Source organism: Scomber scombrus, chromosome 13, assembly GCF_963691925.1.
Source record: "Scomber scombrus chromosome 13, fScoSco1.1, whole genome shotgun sequence".
In the NCBI taxonomy this organism is placed as follows: Eukaryota; Metazoa; Chordata; class Actinopteri; order Scombriformes; family Scombridae; genus Scomber; species Scomber scombrus.
In genome coordinates this window covers 4,036,435-4,054,155 of record NC_084982.1, presented here as the reverse complement: position 1 = coordinate 4,054,155, position 17,721 = coordinate 4,036,435, and the positions used below count along the sequence as shown (strand labels likewise).

General features: G+C 38.9%; 1 protein-coding gene across 1 annotated transcript in view; it reads left to right on the top strand.

Moving 5' to 3' along the window:
- Positions 1-786: 786 nt before the first annotated feature.
- Positions 787-17,721, top strand: part of pdia5 (protein disulfide isomerase family A, member 5) — a 68,067-nt gene continuing 51,132 nt past the window's right edge. The window contains exon 1 of the mRNA XM_062431994.1: positions 787-853. Coding sequence (XP_062287978.1) covers positions 788-853 — 66 coding nt within the window. The 5' untranslated portion in view covers position 787. The remainder of the gene's footprint in view (positions 854-17,721) is intronic.

Here is a 17,721-nt window from a genome sequence, read left to right as displayed (position 1 = left end):
GTCATTTGATAGTGCACAACTATTCTATTCTATTCTATTCTATTCTATTAACAAACCAGATGTAGAATGTAAGTTGTAGCCTATCTATCATTTTTATTTATTATATAAGCCTTAATACATAGAATGATTGATGATTTAGGCTATATTTAGACATCATGATGATTAAATGTTGTAAGTAGATCTACAAGTAACCTTGATGAGCAAATCTAATCTAAAGATAAAGTTACAGTCCTTTTTTATTCCATCCAGCCTTTTTGTTTTGGTTTCAAATTTGATGCTGTTGCAGTTTATTTGACTTCAGTTCATTATAACATTGGCTATAGAGTTTTATAGACAAAGGTTTTATTTAATATCTAATTTCTATGCTTTTACTTTCAACTTTGGCAGAAGCACAGCAGAAATGTGATGCGGTGATAAACATGTCACAGCTATAATCAACCTTAATAGTCTAAAGGAATGAAAGTAAAGACCTAATTAGGAGCGATTCAATCACCAGCCCAATCTACTAATTAAGCCACCCTCATATGTAATTAATTGTCCTCCAATATATTGCTGCATTATGCTGATAAGAACAAAACCATACCAGGCTTCTTTCACTCACTCCTTGTTAACCAATGACATGGCATATATGTCCCTGGCTTATCAGAGTGTGGTTGGAGGCGGCAGGTGTAACACTCCCGCCCCCTTTTTTCCTCTAAAGACTACACCTCCCAGCGAGCTTTGCGCCGTGCCTGACAATCCGTGGAAAACCGATTGCGCCTGCGTATCCAGACGTGGCAACGGCATCATGGCCTCTTGGAACCGCTACGGGAGTCGGATGAGAGAGGCGAAAATGCTCACATTGGTGTTGCTGGTGAGTCAAATCAAGCTTTTTTTTTTTTTTTTTTTTTAAACATGTCGTATGAACAGAGACTGTTGTCCGCGAGCTTCCCGCGCCGGGCTGCGCGTGAGTGTGTCCGTTAAGGAATGCATAAGAAGGGAAAAATATCCCGAATAGCTCCTCGTCTCCTCGCCTGTCCGTGCAGGAGGTAAAGTTGACAGCCCTTGACTGAACTTGGTGTTTATATTTGACTCTCTTGTATAATGTGGCGGGACTTTAGTTAGTGTGGCGCAGGTAAAAATCACAGGTTTTAACGTAGACCCAACTACCGCCTGTGTAGACCTACACGGGGGTCCCTCCCCGGTGTGTGAGCCACAACTACCCGTCCTGACGAGCAAACCTGATGAACTCACCTTTCTCTCTCCCGCCTGACGTTAACACTAAAAGTCTAATTTCACTCATACAGTGGTTGAGGTTTCAGTTATTAATACCAGAGGACTCAGTGTTTACAGGAACACATCTGTACTGTCATGTGAGGCTGTAAATGGAACTGAAAGCTCTAACTTGGCCATGCACACATTAGTCCATTCAGTGTACTGTAGTAATATCTGAACGCCCCTTAGAACAAGTATATAACCTTTTCCATGTCATGTAATAGGGTAGATTAGGGTCATGTGGGACACTTTTTGCAATTCTGACTTGTTTATTAACATCTGAATCCAATACATTATATCAACACTTAATATCATTATGAAAATCCCTGAGATGTCTCCTTGTAAAACTAGAAAGACATTATTTGGATATTGTACTCAAAAGGAACATGACACTTATAGTTATGTTCCTTATGCCAAATCGTTTCAGAATTTGTAGATTTTGTAAAGTGGGACACTTGTTTTTAGGATTAGAATACTTACATTTATACAAAGCAGCCTTATCTGCCAAAACTTTATGAAATGTGCTTACCCATAGTTTTTAGGTTAAAAAAACTAGTAGCCTGTATGTTCACATGTGTCATTTTCAACACTATAACTTACACAGGATGCATATACTAGTTAGCTTTAAAATAATTGAATAGAAAAAGAGATAAGTGCACTGGAGCTGGGTTGTCCCACTTTAGTTAATATCCCATATTACCCTAATCTACCCTAGAAGTTGATTGGTTGAGTGGTTGTGCAGCATAAACTGTGAGTAAACAGAGAGAAATGTACAACTTTAAAGGACCAAGATGATTTTGCATCAGCCCAACAGTCCAAAACCTTCAAATATTCAATCACAATGCAGATTTGGGTGTGTTTGTTTGATTAATATCAAGTTCCGTTCAATTATCTAAACTCAAGGTCTTCTAACTTAGCTGTTCCAGAGCTTTTGAGGCATACCCCACATTTTTGCTCGAATGGAGAAGAACGTTTATCACCCGAGTGTACCCACCCAAGACTGAAGATAAATCACCATGCATGATTACATCAGAGATTTTGCATGTCGCTTCAAATCGTCTTTACTTTATGTGACAGCTCAGCATTGTGGAAAGCTTGCTGCTGCTGTTTTTCCAGTCAGTCTAGTTGTACATACAATACATTTCTGTATAATATAAAAAACCAGTTAGTCAACTCCAGTTAAGTATTTCAGCATGTCATCATCATCTACTCTGCGTTGGGACTATAATGTAACACCAGTGTGATTAATACTCGGACTTCCTGCTCTGCTTCCTGTTGTCCGGCTGCCTTTTGCAAACAAGGGTGTGTATTTGCACTAGGTTCCGTATGTTTTAAGACAAAACCACACTGTTTGATATGTTGGCTCCGGACCAAAGCTGGTTGGGCTCGATATGGAACGATGACTATGAGCTCAAAGTGCTGAGCTGTATTTCGATGGTGTTCGCGACCCCGTCAGATAAAGCACGCAGGAATCATCACTCTATTTCTATACGTAATCCTCCATATTTAGTGTGAAATCTTTTGCAGGCAGTGACGGTCTGAAGTCTCTGACCCAAACACCTCGTCACACACTTGGTATTCCCTGCTGATTGTCTGCCTGCTCCGCACTGCTGCTTGCTGCCTTCACTTGTTGCTTGTTTCAGAGGCTTTTGTCCTTCAGTGTGGCCTTCAGAGAGAGAGACACACACGTCGGATGAACATGAATTCTGTAGTGTTAGATGTTAAACGCTCCAATGAACATCACGGCGAGAGTTAGTTGATTAATCGATCGATCTGTCAGATCGGATGAACATGGCAGCAGCTCTGATAATTAAACACCAAAGTCATTTTCCAAGCAAAAAAATGCCACAAGATACAAAATTCCATATTTTGTCATTGCAAAGTGAATTTTTCAGATTTGTGTCTTGAAAACTATGATGGACACTTTCCACTTTTATTGAAAATAAGTTAATAATACTTTTTTTAAAAAGATACTAAAGATAATAGTTACCTGCAGCCTTAATTAAATATGCAGTGTGTAGGATTTACTGCCTTCCAGTGGTGAGGTCGAACACCTAAATATGGTCGCTAACGAAACTTTCAAAAAAACGAGAAAGACCAGTGTTTGGTTTGTCTGTTCTGGGCTACTGTAGAAACATGACAGTGCAACATGACAGCTTCCATGGAAGGGGACCCACTCCTTATGTAGATAAAAAGGGCTCATTCTAAGGTAACGAAAACAGGATTCTTAGTTTCAGATGATTATACACTAATTAAAACATACTTATGATGCCTCTTAATTCTATACACTGCACCTTTAAATGTCAATGTTAGGTTTGCAGCTAAGGATCATTTTTAGTTGACAGTGATGCTGCTGATGATTATGTTGTTTATTAACAGATTAGCTTGTTTGGTCAGAAAATGATGACATGGTGACATCCTGACCAACAGTCCACAACTCACAAATGTCAGGTTTAATGTCACAGAGGATTAAAAGCAGGACATAATTACATTTTTGCAACATGAAACCAGAGAATTGAGTTTTTTTGTTCTTAAAAAGGTCTCAAAACCATCAATATATTGTCGCAATTAATATAATCGTTGACAACTAATCGATTAATCAACTGATCATTGTGTCAGTCAGTGTTGCAATAATGTTTGAGATAAGCACTGAGATACTTATGTTGTCAGTATGGCCCTGCACTGGTTTACTGTGTTATCTCTGAACCCGTGTGTGTGTGTGTTATCTGTGTGTGTGTGTGTGTGTGTGTGTGTGTGTGTGTGTGTGTGTGTATGTGTGTGTGCGCCTAGACTGGCAGGTGTGTATAGAGGTGATTCCAGCAGGGAGGGACAAACCACTGCTGCATTTAGTTAGAGAGTCGCTGTGTCAGTGGTGGAGGTCCCTGTGTCAAAACAATTTAATCCCAACTCCCTCCACAGGCACACACACACACACACACACACACACACACACACACACACACACACACACACACACACACACACACACACACACACACACACACACACACACACACACACACACACACACACACACACACACACACACACAAACTTACAAGTGGAAGTATTTGGCCTGCCCACTGCTCATAAACTCAAGATGTTGTTGCCCTGTCAATTATTATTATATATCTTCTTTTTTTTTTTTTTTTTTTTGCTAGGATAGAATAATAAATGTTTGTCCCCACCTCCTTTCACTGGCATTTTGTTCACAGATTCACACAATTTGCTGAGTCAGCAGCCAGAGGGGTGGGTGGCCCTTATTGATTTTCCACCAAAACCAGATTTTTGCTGGCATTTGCTCCTTTTTTTAAGAAAATGTACATACACTGCGCACACGCACGTGCACACACACACACACACACACACACACACACTCACTCACTCACTCACTCACTCACTCACTCACTCACTCACTCACTCACTCATAATCACACAGACAAAAAGGCAGACAGTTCATGTTTCTTTTATGAACTCTAACTTTATAATAAATCCTTCTGTATTCAGTTTGGATAAAAAGATCCCCAAAAGGTTTGGTTGAGTTTGGGGGAATTTCTACTTTTTCTTCCTATTGAGGCACTCATCATGATCCGTGCACACTGTCTGCAACAATAAACATAACACACATGTACATCAATGTGTACATACAGAGCTGACCCCAGACCTTTGGAGGCCCTAATCAAAGTGTATTTGTCCTTTTGACTGTACTCACTACATATGACACACGAGCAGCATCTCTTTTTCTTAATTCAAACCTGATGAAGACTAATTGCCATTAAGCCTATATATTACTGTATCTACTATATTGATGTCTAACAGGATAAATATGATGTCAGCAGTGGTACTGAGCTGTATAGCAGTGCAAAAACCAATATGAAGACAGATGAAGTGATTATCATTTCCACACCATTGATTCCAGTAGGGGTCCAGATAGAGTAAAGTGTGACAGTAGTGGATCCAACTCTTGTATGTTTTCCAGGGCCTCAACCAGCAAGTGCACCCAACAAAATAAAAGCACACAGTAAAAAAACATGAATATTTTGTATGAATAATTGCATGTAAAAAGTAAAATAGACTTTTTTTAAATCTAGAAGTTCAAAGTTATAAATCTTACATAGTCAGTTTGTATTTATTAATTTGGTAAATTACATGAATGATGATCTATTACTTTACATTCAAATCAGTTAGAACTTGACTATAAATACATCCTTTATTGTAAGACTAATACAAACACCCTCACCTGGCTGATCCATAACTATATGACACTATTTAGACTGTGTAGTAGATAATAACACATATACAGTAGGGCTGTGCGATATGGACAGAATCAAAATCACAATACTTTTGACCAAATACCTCGATTATAGATATTATGACAATATCGTAGGGATACTTATTGGTGCTTTCACAAAATACTTAGAGTAATGCAACAGTAAAAGCAAGAAAAGACAACACTTATTCCATTTGACGATATTACAGTATTCAAAATCTAAGACGATATCTTTAAAATATCACAATATGGATATAATATCGATTTATTGCCCAGCCCTAGTATACAGTTTCATTTTAAACTATGCTTGATGAGTGTGTGAGATGTTTTTATGTTTTTGCTCTAATCTGGTGTAACACTACAATTTCAATAGTTCAGTGCCCTCACATGTCATTATTAAACACTCACCTCTCTAACATGTATAAACGGACAACCCTAGCTTCATTAATAACTAGCATAACTTCTATCATATGCTAGACACTGACAATGCTTTATATTTCAAACAGTAGACTGTCAAGTTTGTGTAATCTTAGATAAGAAATCATCTGTTATTTTAATATTTCACTTGTCATCTAATGTAGATGACTACTGTAATGATTATTCATCTGATTTATTAGTAACATATTACACTATGAGGAGGATGTTTGTCAGTTGTGAAGTGACAAATACAGCTGTTTGAACAGTTAAGTCACACTGTATGACAGACTGTTTTTGGTGCTCTGCTGTTGTTTTGACTGAGAGTTAAATTAGCACTGTAACCAGAAAAGGGTTTACCTGAAATCCAGAGCTCACAGCTGATTTACCATAATAAACAACTCAATTAATGACCACTGTTTATTATGATGCTTATAGAAAGCTATTTTTGTTTTATTTTATTCTTTTATGTTGCTTTTTTGGTAGGAATTCACCCCCACCACCCTCTGTAGGGAGCCTCTGTAGAGACCCTCTGTAGGGACCCTCTGTAGAGACCCTCTGCTGGCCACAGGGCTCTGTGTCGCCACAGAGGTCGTGTGAGGCGAACTATAATCTGCAGCAAGCACGCTGCAGGAAAGCAAGAAAAGCCGGATGTGATAATGCTTAACACTTCCACAGTGGCTGTTTGTCCTCACTGTACAGTGTGTGTACTGTTTTTGTTCTTCTTGTCTTTATACACACAGTAGTTATCAGATTATTCATCTATTTTGGATGGAGGCAGAATAGGAAGTCCCACAGACCAGTGAGCCAATCATCAACAAGGAGCTGTAACTTATTTTCATTATGAATTGATATAACATCACATTGTTTGATTGATGTTTTATTTTCTAAAATGTCAGAAGATGACAAACAATATCCACAAATCCTAAGAGCCAATTATGATGTGTATGTAAGCATTTATTTGACATTTTCAGATTGATTTTTCTGTTCAAAAATCCAAAATATTTCATTTAGAATGATATAAAACAGAAAAGCAGCAACTCCTCACTTTTAAGAAGCTGGGACATGTGAATGTTTGGCATTTTTTTCTAAGTTATTACCAATTCATTTTCTGACCATCCTCTTATCAGTTAATCAATTAATTCACATTCATGTCCACTAGTGAGAGAGTAGACTGACTCGTCTTCCCTAGATGTCCACCACATCAATAACATCACACCAAACAGACACACACAGACTACATGTTATGATTTATAAGTCTATTCATGCAATTTCAAGCTGAAGCTGAAACTCAATGATGTTAGCAAGCAGTGGCGGCTGGTGACAAAAATGTTTGGGGGGGGGGGGGGGGGGGGGGGGCGCAGTTTGATGGTTGGTGGTCCTAGGGTTAGTGTCAAACAAACCATAGCACCACTTCATACCACAGCAAAAAAATAAAAATAAGAAAGGACCCACAGAGAGAGGAATAAAGAATTACAATTAGACATGATAAAATGCCCATTTCACTCACATCATCTAAATATAATATTAAATATAATATATTTAATATGTTTAAGTAGACTTTCTCTAGATATTTGGAGGGGGCGGCGCCCCGCATTAACCAGCCGCCACTGTTAGCAAGTACAAAGTATTTGTATTTGGCTGTGAGCTGATTATACCATAGAAATGTGCTAATTGTGCTTCTGCAGCTCAACCTCCCATCCAAACGTGTTGAAGCATAAAACAGCTAATCCAATCGCCTTAGCTTGAGTTGATCCATGAATTTTAGGTTCATGAAGTTTACAATTCCCTCCAAACTGAGCTGCTGTATACCAGAACAAATGGTATTCTTCATAATGATTATTGATGATGTTCATATATGATATATATATGATCATATGAGCAACCTTTTTGGAGTGAAAGTGTTTTGGTTAGAACTTTGCCTCTATAAATAAGACTATAACTGGCTGTGTACGACTTAAATGAGTAAATCTGACTTGACATCTGATGCCGAAATTTCAGTACGTGACAGGTTTTAGTATTCTATGATGTAAAGTCCCATTTCAAGTGATGTCTCAAAAGGTATTGGCGATCAATACCCAGTCATATCCAACAACAAGGCTGGCTGGTATGTAAGCAGCTTCTCAGATGACTTCATCACCGATAGCTGAAATGTGATAGATGCTAAAGCTGCTAATTGATCGCTCCTCTGCTCATTTGAGAGCTAAAAATCATCTAAATCAGCACTCCGCCTGTGTTATCGGACGCCGCATCACATCGCCTCCTTTACAATCATCCGTTACACACACACACACACACACACACACACACACACACACACACACACACACACACACACACACTCACTCATAACACCCACCTGACCGGCTCATTAGTCAGTGGAGACTCAAAGCAAAGTGCTTGACAAACACCAATGTGATTTGTGCTGATTCAGAATTGCCCCTAGAACTGGATGCCATTTATTAAGCAGATTTGTCACAGCAGATGGAGGGTGTGGGCTCGCAGGCAGGGGCCGGGCACCTGCCGCTTAGTAAGCATCACACTTTTTTTTTTTTTTTAACAGCAACGTGACAGGACATACCTCTATGGAAGATAAAGGTCGATGTATGGAGCGCTAATGCAGTTCCTTACAGTGTGAGTTTGTCGAGCGCTGATTCGTGATCCAGTTTAACAGAGTTATCACATACAGGGTGTAGGTGTGAGCCATGATGAAAGCATCTCAGGTAGATTATCATTATGAGGAGGGGGTTTTTGTTGAGAGGTCACACTCGGTACATGCCAGTTGACATTTAAGCTGCTGTCTAAGTGTGAGCGCCAGCAGTGGGATTTGGCAGCTTTTGTGGCATTTAAGCAGAACCCAGGTTTAACTGTTTACTGCCAATGTACTGACAGATCAGTGCTCAGGCTGATATTGGATGGTGCTGGGTTATCATGTATAAGTGTATACACGCTCAGTTTCCAGTTCTTCAGGTCCACTTATCTAAAACTAGATTAATCCTGTTATGAAAATGATGACGATGAGGTTATAATGTTCAGTTTGTGGTGCTGTTGAATTCAGCTGGACATCGTTAGTGGATTTTAAAACTTCAGCATTAGTTATATAGCACTTTAAACACAGCATAGTTGATCCAAAGTCCTTCACAGAGAGGAAACACACAACAAATTATAAATGATGATAAAAACTTTTTAACCATCATTACTAGGGCTGTCAACATTCTCCAAATCCTCGATTCGATTTTATTTTCGATTTTAAGGTCATGATTCGATTCTCAATCCTGTTTTTTGGGTCCTTTTAGCATAGATGCCTATGCCATTTTTAGACTAATCATGAGTGAGCGCTAGTTATTGCTTTAGTGCAGACATCACAACTCTATCGCATATTGATAGCGGCTCCATGACGCCCACAAATTATATACAATCTCCCAGAAGAGTGTCTACGTGCGCACGTGTGTTTGTGTGACCATCAATGCAGCGCGTGTGAGAGCAAAGCGTCCTGATAGCTCTGTGTTGCTGCTTATTAGACCAATAATGATGTGTCTCCTCTGTCAGCGGTTGCTATGGTGTTTTTACCAGCTGCAGGTTAGAGGATGTAATGTTGACTCGCTGCATTTCAACACGTGTTTTTTTCCCTCTTGACTCGACTGCTGGACGTGACATTGGGGGCGTGGCTACATCCTTTGATTCCTCCGTTGATTTCGAAGGTCGAGATCATGATGTCATTTCGATGGATATTCGATTTATAACTATTCGTCCCATTGACACTTTTCAGTTCTCTTGACAGTTAACTTATTTAAGGTTTATTTTCTCTAGTTTGAGACCATGTTAACTATGACTTCTTGTTGAAATGGAATTGAAAATTTAATAGAAACACATAAAAATAAATAGGGCAGCTGTGGCTCATGACATAGAGAATAGAATAGAATACAGTAGAATAGAATAGAATCTTTATTGTCATTGCACAATGGATGCAATCAGGTTGTCCACTAATCGGAAGATCGGCAGTTCGATTCCCAGCTCCTCTAGTCATGTTGATGTGTCCTTGAGCAAGATACTAAACCCCAAATTGTTCCAGATGGCTGCACCAACTGTGTATGAATGTGTGTGTGAGTGTGTGAATGTGACATGTAGTGTAAAAATGCTTTGCCTGGTTGAAAGGAGCAGAAAAGCTCTATATAAATAGCCTGCAGTCCATTTACCATTACTTTCATTATCAATTAATCTGATTATTATTCTCTTGATTAATTGCTTTGTCCATAAAATGTAAGAAAAAATGGTGAAAAATCTAATTTGCTCACTCTCTTACTCGCTGTGCACACACATTACACACCGCCCTGTTCCTCACAGGAGCTACGCTACCAGGAGTTTCCCGGGCAACGACACAGAGTTTCGGAACAGCGCTGCACAGAGGCTCCTAAATGCAAATGATTTTTGAATTAATGGATATTTGGCATTACTTTGTGGCCTCGAGGTAATTCTCATTGGCCCGGTGACCCACAAGACCTGTAGTGTTATAGAGGAAACGCTTAGTCGGGCTTTTTTTTCTAACTGTAAATGTATTGATTTTAAACTACATGCTGCTTTTATTAAATGCAGTTTCTAATTGCGGTCGGCCTTTCTAATGGATCACAGAGAACTGAGAGTGCATTATGCATTCAGTGTCAGAAAACATGCATATGCTCATGGAATTGGCATCCCACATAATGAGGGCAGATTATTAGATATTCAAAGAAAAAATACAAAGTCACATCCTTGTTATAATGCATTAAAATGCATATATGCATTTCACACAGGCTTTATCATCCCAGATTGTACTACCAAAGTCAGCGAGGGTATTAGATGTTGAAAACTTCAAAGTGCACCTTTTTTTTTTTTTTGCAGAAGGCATGATGAACTCTTTTACCTTTGAATCCATAGAAACCACCCTTCATTACCATCACTAAGTGACCAGAATCCAGGAATATGCTCATGTGTTTCATACTGTTGGTTTCATGTATTGCAAGAAGAACACAATACAGTGGGGCCCCCAGAAAATTCAACCTTTAAACAACAATCAATCTGAGGTTTTGAAATAAATGTTAGTGACACAAATTTACCAATTTTCTCAAAATGGTTGGTTATTCTTGGAAATGAGTTTGTTAGTTAGTTAGTTGATTTATCTGATTTATTCTGCGCCGTTTTAAACTTTAGAAAAAAACCAAATCATACATTTTCCAAATATTTCATTGAACACAAATACACTTACCGAGCACATTATTAGGAACACCACACTAATACTGGGTAGAGCCTTACTTTGCTCTCAAATTAAATAGTGTCAACTACTCCACCTCAGCAAATTTCTCACAAAGAAATTCTCCTTCTAACCACTTTGGGACCCCAAAAAAGGTCACACAGGCTCAAAAACACCTAGACCGAGACGTGATTATACATACACATTTTATTTAATAATCATTTATTTTGAAATGACAAACTTTTAAAATATCAAATGGCACTGCAGGCACTTCACTACACTACATGCTATACAAAGGCAAATGCCTCCCACTGGTCAACTGTGATTAAACACACACACATACACACACACACACACACACACACACACACACACACACACACACACACACACACACACACACACACACACACACACACAGCTAATCCAATATGAAGGCACCACAAGAAACACCTACAACTCTGAACTCATAGAAACAAAGAAAAAAAATAACAACAAAGAAACAAAAACACATAAAATACAAAAAAACAACAACCTCTCAACTACCAATAAACTGAATGTAGTTATATTAAAGTTTATATAACTAATTAATAAATAGGACCATATAAATGTAGTAGATGTAGATGTATGTATAGAGAGACAGAGCAGCAGTTGCTCAGAGATGCACAGCCTGGCCTGCTAAGTACATAAAACACTAACATTACCAGGTGGGAACTACACCTGAATCATAAGTAATGGGTTAGAAACTTACCAAAGAGCCAAGGCACAGATTCCCAGCAGCGGGAGGGTGAAAGCCGCAGCTCAGTCACTACTGACAGCAGATCAGAGACTAAAAAGAAAGAGTTGTGTTCAGCTGGAGGCCAGACAGAAGAGGCTTAAAGTTAGTGAAATGAAATTAAACCAGCCTACCTTGACGCACAACCGACGCTGTGTTAAACAAGGGGCTGGAAGCGAGGTGATATTACTGCGGGCGTGCTGACGGGACAGAGAGCAGAGGCAAACATTTTGGCAGTAGCACACATTAGATTGAACTTACAATACAAGGAAACATTAGAAATACACACCAGTACACAGACACCAGACCCAATGACAGTCTAGTGGGCTGCAATAAAGGACAAAACCCAATCTGTCACAATCACATCACATCATTCCTGCAGATTTGTCAGCTGCACATTCATCCTGCGAATCTCCCGTTGTACCACATCCCAAAGGTGTTCAATAAATGACACTTTGATTGAATTATCCTCATACAGGCACAAGACTCAATCAATTAATTCATTAATACAATTAACCTTTTTAAAATGAAAAACCCTGCGTACTCTCACACTCACTCACCCTCTCTTCTTTGCTGATAGTGACCTTCATCAAGAGCATTTATCTTATCTGCTAGTTATGATTCATATTGCATTGTAGACAAGGACAGGAGTGAATAGTTTGTCACACAGTATACTAGAGTAAGAGACTGTGCCCCCTTATCCATCCATTCTATTGAGAACCAGAATGGAAGGAAGTAGCCATAGCGATCAGCAGTAATACACAGACAGGCTTTGGCATTCAAAACATGATTGATTTGTATTAAGGAGCTCAAACTGCTCTGAGAAATCATTCCCCACACCATTGCACTGTTGACACCAGGCAGGTCGGGTCCATGGATTCACGCCGGTGACCATCGACTGTATATAAATATAGATGACGTGTCTCCACTTCCTGCCGCTATGCAAAAGTGAACAAATTTAATGAAGCCTCCGGCCACGCATGCATGCATGTACACTTGAAAGCAGAGGGATGCTGTGTGTTCCACTGCTCGCGTGACTCCACACCTAATACATGAACCAGCAGTGTGACACTTACTGAGCCCTACTCACTATTCATTATGCTGCCATTGGTACTCTAACTGTAATTAAGGGTTAAATGATTGGTGTTGGGTTTTTATTTGTGATATGAATTCGTAATGTAAATGTATGATTATATATTTAAGTATATTTCAAACTATTAAGAGTCTCGGCTTGTCTCCTTAAGAGAGAGAAAAAAGTGATACATAAGACAAAAATCCTGATGATGAAAATGCATGTGAATTGAAATATTGGAAGATAACAAGACAAGTGTTTTGATTAAGACTGCTGTAATCTGATAAAAAGAAAAAAAAAATGGAGTTGTTCTCTGTAGTTTATCGTCACTGTCTGGCATTTAGCATTTCCAGTTAAAATGTTCCACTTATTGCAAAAGGCAGGCAGCTCAATAAATGGATGAAGCTCTAACGTTTAGCAGATCAATTCAGACCATGAAAATATATTGGATTCTCATCACGACTATTTTTTTATCATCACTTGATTTTTTTTTGTTGTAACTTCCACCCTTCTTATCATCCGAATATATAACACCGCCTTCGTATTTACAGTTTTATTTGACCTGTGCGTGTGCTTCATCATTATAATAAATCTGAGCTCAAATCAGCAGCAGTGCAGTAATGCCCCCCCCCCCCCCCCCCCCCCCCCGTCACTTATAGGCTTTGTGTGGAAACTGTCAGCACAATCTTCGGTTATTTCTATTCTTGTACGTCTGTCACTGTAAAGATGACGCACGCTGCAGTTGGTGGAAGAATCGGTATCAGAGGCATCAGCAATGTCAGCTTCAAGACAGCGACGGTGTCATTTCGTGCCGCCTCCGCTGCAGGTGGAGGTGTCAGCCAGAACATTTCATGCAACGGAAAAGACTTTGAAATGTGTCTGTTTGCACATTAATGTCACACGTTAATGAGATTCATGTACAGCCATCAACACACTTCAAAACACAAGGTAGACTGTAAACAGTAGACAGGCTTTTTATTTATTTCTATGTAAGCTTAAAATGAGCAAAGGGTTTTACAAGCAGATCTTTACATGTATTAAACAAAATATTGTTCGAAATAAACCCAACTTAAAAGTATATTCCACTAAAAATCTATTGCTGTCTAGTGCATGAGACACCACACCTACCACCTGAGGTTTAGATGCTGTTGCTGTGTTGCCACTTCATCCATTAGCCGATTTGTTTTCCCCCAGTGGTCACTCGTGGTATTGCAGCGAAGAAATTCCCCCTGTGGCCCAAAAAGCATTTTCCCCATAGACCACCATTGTAAAAGAGACGTCTGTAAATGGTTTGAGCTAAACCCTGCATATTTCTGCTGCTTAAAAATGCTATTTGAATGTAACAGAGGACTTTAAGTTTGAGGGGGAGGGGGAGAAATGTACACATTACAATATACATACAGTCCATGGATTTATTACAGGCAGTAAAGTTACTGTTTAAAGTGAGTGGTTTCCAGTCTTTCAGGCTTTTCTCCACATTTCAGCACACAGATTGATCCATAAGGAAAATGGCAAAGAGCAAAAAACCTCAAATTGCCTGTTTTTAATGAGCAAACCAACGTTCATGTATTTTGCTTCTAGTATTTTCTATCTTTAAGTTCTAATGAATTGTCAAAATATAGCTATTAATGTGACTCAGGTAGGTCTGAAACATTTCAGTGTCAGTGAGTGCAAAGCTGCATGTAGAAGAAACATTAGGGCTGATGTTATGTTTGCTGTCTACATTTGGCTGTGCGTCAGATTCTGTCCTTTAAACTTTATCAAACACCTGCAGCATCACACAGCAGCAGGAAGGATAAGAGCGTCTTTAAATTGAGAGAGTGATGTGTGCATTTACTCACATGGCACAGCAGCGGTAACTCCATTAAAGCCCCGGATTAGACAGGATCTGACGGTAATTAATGTTCTGTGTTGACTGTATATGAAGAGTTCAGCTGTTACACACAGAGTCAGGTTTGTACGGTGGGATTGTTCATAATAAAGCAGTTGCTATACGTTGCTAGACTTCCAAGATTGCTTATAAAGGCCTTAACACACACACACACATATGCACACTTTTGGTCCACCGCACTTCTGAAATGAATGCAGTGTCCCTGGCTGGCAGCTGTATGTTTCAAACACTCACTTTTTCCTCAATGTGTGCCAATTCACCTCAGAGCTCCAAAGCTCTGCTGGAATCGGCACACAGTATTTATTGATACATGTTGAATCTTATTGAAATGCAGATACTGCTGGAATGGTTTAATATGTTCCACTGGTATCTTGATATATTCTAATAAGTTTTTACTGTGACTCTGGTTCATAATTCATAACAGCTTTGGATTATCTTGTTGAAATTTTACATAAACGTTCCTCTCCGTAAGGTCTTGAATTTTACATTTCTTTTTGTATTGGTTCAAAGACCCAAGTATCAAATCAGCAAAAATATTGAAAAAATGATGAAATATATAGCATAGTACTTGACATTTCTCTATACTCGTTGCCGTGGACACAGCCCTTTTCTAACAATCCTTTTCTCACAAGCCTTTCTTCTAAAATCTAACATTGATTTCTACACAATAAAAAGATCTTTTTAAATGTCCAAAAGTATCACAGTCATCCTTTTGACGAAACTTTTGGACTCTATTAAGTTGATAGATGAATATTGAGTAAAACAGATGAAAGAAATGTGTGATGATAATTGATAAAATGTTTAACTGTGCTTTTGATACTGTCTGGAGTGTTTGTACTCTAAAGATTTTCAGTGGAGCATTCCTTTACACATCCTCAGCAATAGACCTGTCACAATAATTAGGTTATCGACTTATTGTAAATTAACGTAATTATTAACATCATCATGTCTATATATGGACTTATCATATGATACGTGGACATGACCGTGTTCATTTTTCCCATCACTTCACATTAGCAGCTAAGATGCTATTCATGTCACATTGGCTAAACAAGTAGTGTCCTCCATTCCTCACTGTGTACGTCCTGAGTGGAGACTGTAGAAGAATTAAAGGTAAATAACTCTGTCCCCAACCATAATGACAGTCTGTGGTTTTAGAGAAGTGTAGCACCCACTCTCCAATCCCACCCCCGCCCCATTATATTATCATTATATCAGTGATATAAAATGATCTTCAAATGACAATAATATCGTTTATCGCGATTATTTCTGAGACAATATATCGTCCAATAAAAGTAGTTATCATCATGACAGCCTGCTCAGAGAAACTGACTGTGCTTGTATATGTAGCCTATAATAAGGTCATGTTTACAGTGTTAAAGTGTCTCATTGTGCCATCTGTCATTTAAGGTATCTAAATAAAAACCAAAATGGCAAAATAATAACCAAAAAACCCCCCGTATCATTACTCGTCTATATTGTGCCACAATTGATTATGCCTCTCACTTGTAGTAGACCATAGGTATCATTTAAAGCTGGATAGCATTCACTATCTTTAGAGCTTTCACATATTCATTATTTGAAAAAAAAAAAAAAAGGCAGGCGCAGAGAAGATTTAGCTATTTAAGGAGAGTAAGGATCCTGCTCAGTTTGCATCATTTTAATCCTTCCAGACGGCCATCGAGCATCACATTTCCTGTCTTACTTTTGGATAAGTAAGACAACCTGCCATCTCTTCTCATCTCCTAATCTCGCCTCCAGCTCCTCGCTCCCATAACCCCCCGGTGCCCACCTATACAGACAAGTGTCACCTAGCCAGCCTCTAATTAGCCCTCCCTTCACAATGTGGCTCCCGCAGGTCTGAGACTGTCACAAACTGTTTATCTTCACATCGACTCTAAGAAACAACATAAAAAACTGTCTTAAATATCCTTTTTTTTTTATCCTTTTAACCTGTAAATGTAATGATGAGCAAAGTGCAGTGTCTTCAAATTCCCTTCAGTCTCACTTCAGAGGAGCATCCAGGGGGGGAAATAAAATGAGAAAATGAGCCTGATGGGTGTTTGTTTTCATTCCAGGTGATATCACTCATCAGACAGGATCCGCTGAGCAAGCAGACAATGTTCGGTGTCTAATTTAGTTCTGTGTAAGCAGAACGGAGGGGCTTTTTAATAAATGGTGATGGCACAGATACAATTAGAATGCATGGAATTAGCTTCATATGGCTTGAGTGTGATTACTCTTTTTTTTTTTCACTGAGTCATCTTTGATGAATGTGTAAGCCTCTCAGTATGGGCTTTGTTTTTCATATTAGGTGTTTATCATTAGTCCAACTACCAGTGGTGCAGATGTAGCCACCTGTTGTTGTCTTTGAAGCCACCTTTAGTGCAGCTTGATGTTGAAACTGTGATACAATGTAGGAATATCGTTTGTGCCATAGTTGAAAAGAATAGGTAATCGTGTACAGCATATGCTGTGTTGAAGCTGTCATGGAGCGACTTCAATGGAAGTATTAAGTCAAAACTGTTGGCCTGACAGTGGCACAAGGTTAAAGATCACATAATCTCCAAAAACATGACAAATCATCCTGTGATGACTGAATAAACAAGCGCAAATAAAACATAAAACAGGCTAAAATTTGCAACATTTTTATTTAATCAGGAACAATAATAGCGTACTAATAGCGCTTTTCTAGTCCTTCAACCACTCAAAGTGCTTTTACACTACGAGCCACATTCAACCATTCTCACACACATTCATACACCGTTGGCACAGCCATGGGGTTAAGTATTTTGCCCAAAGACACATCGACATGTAG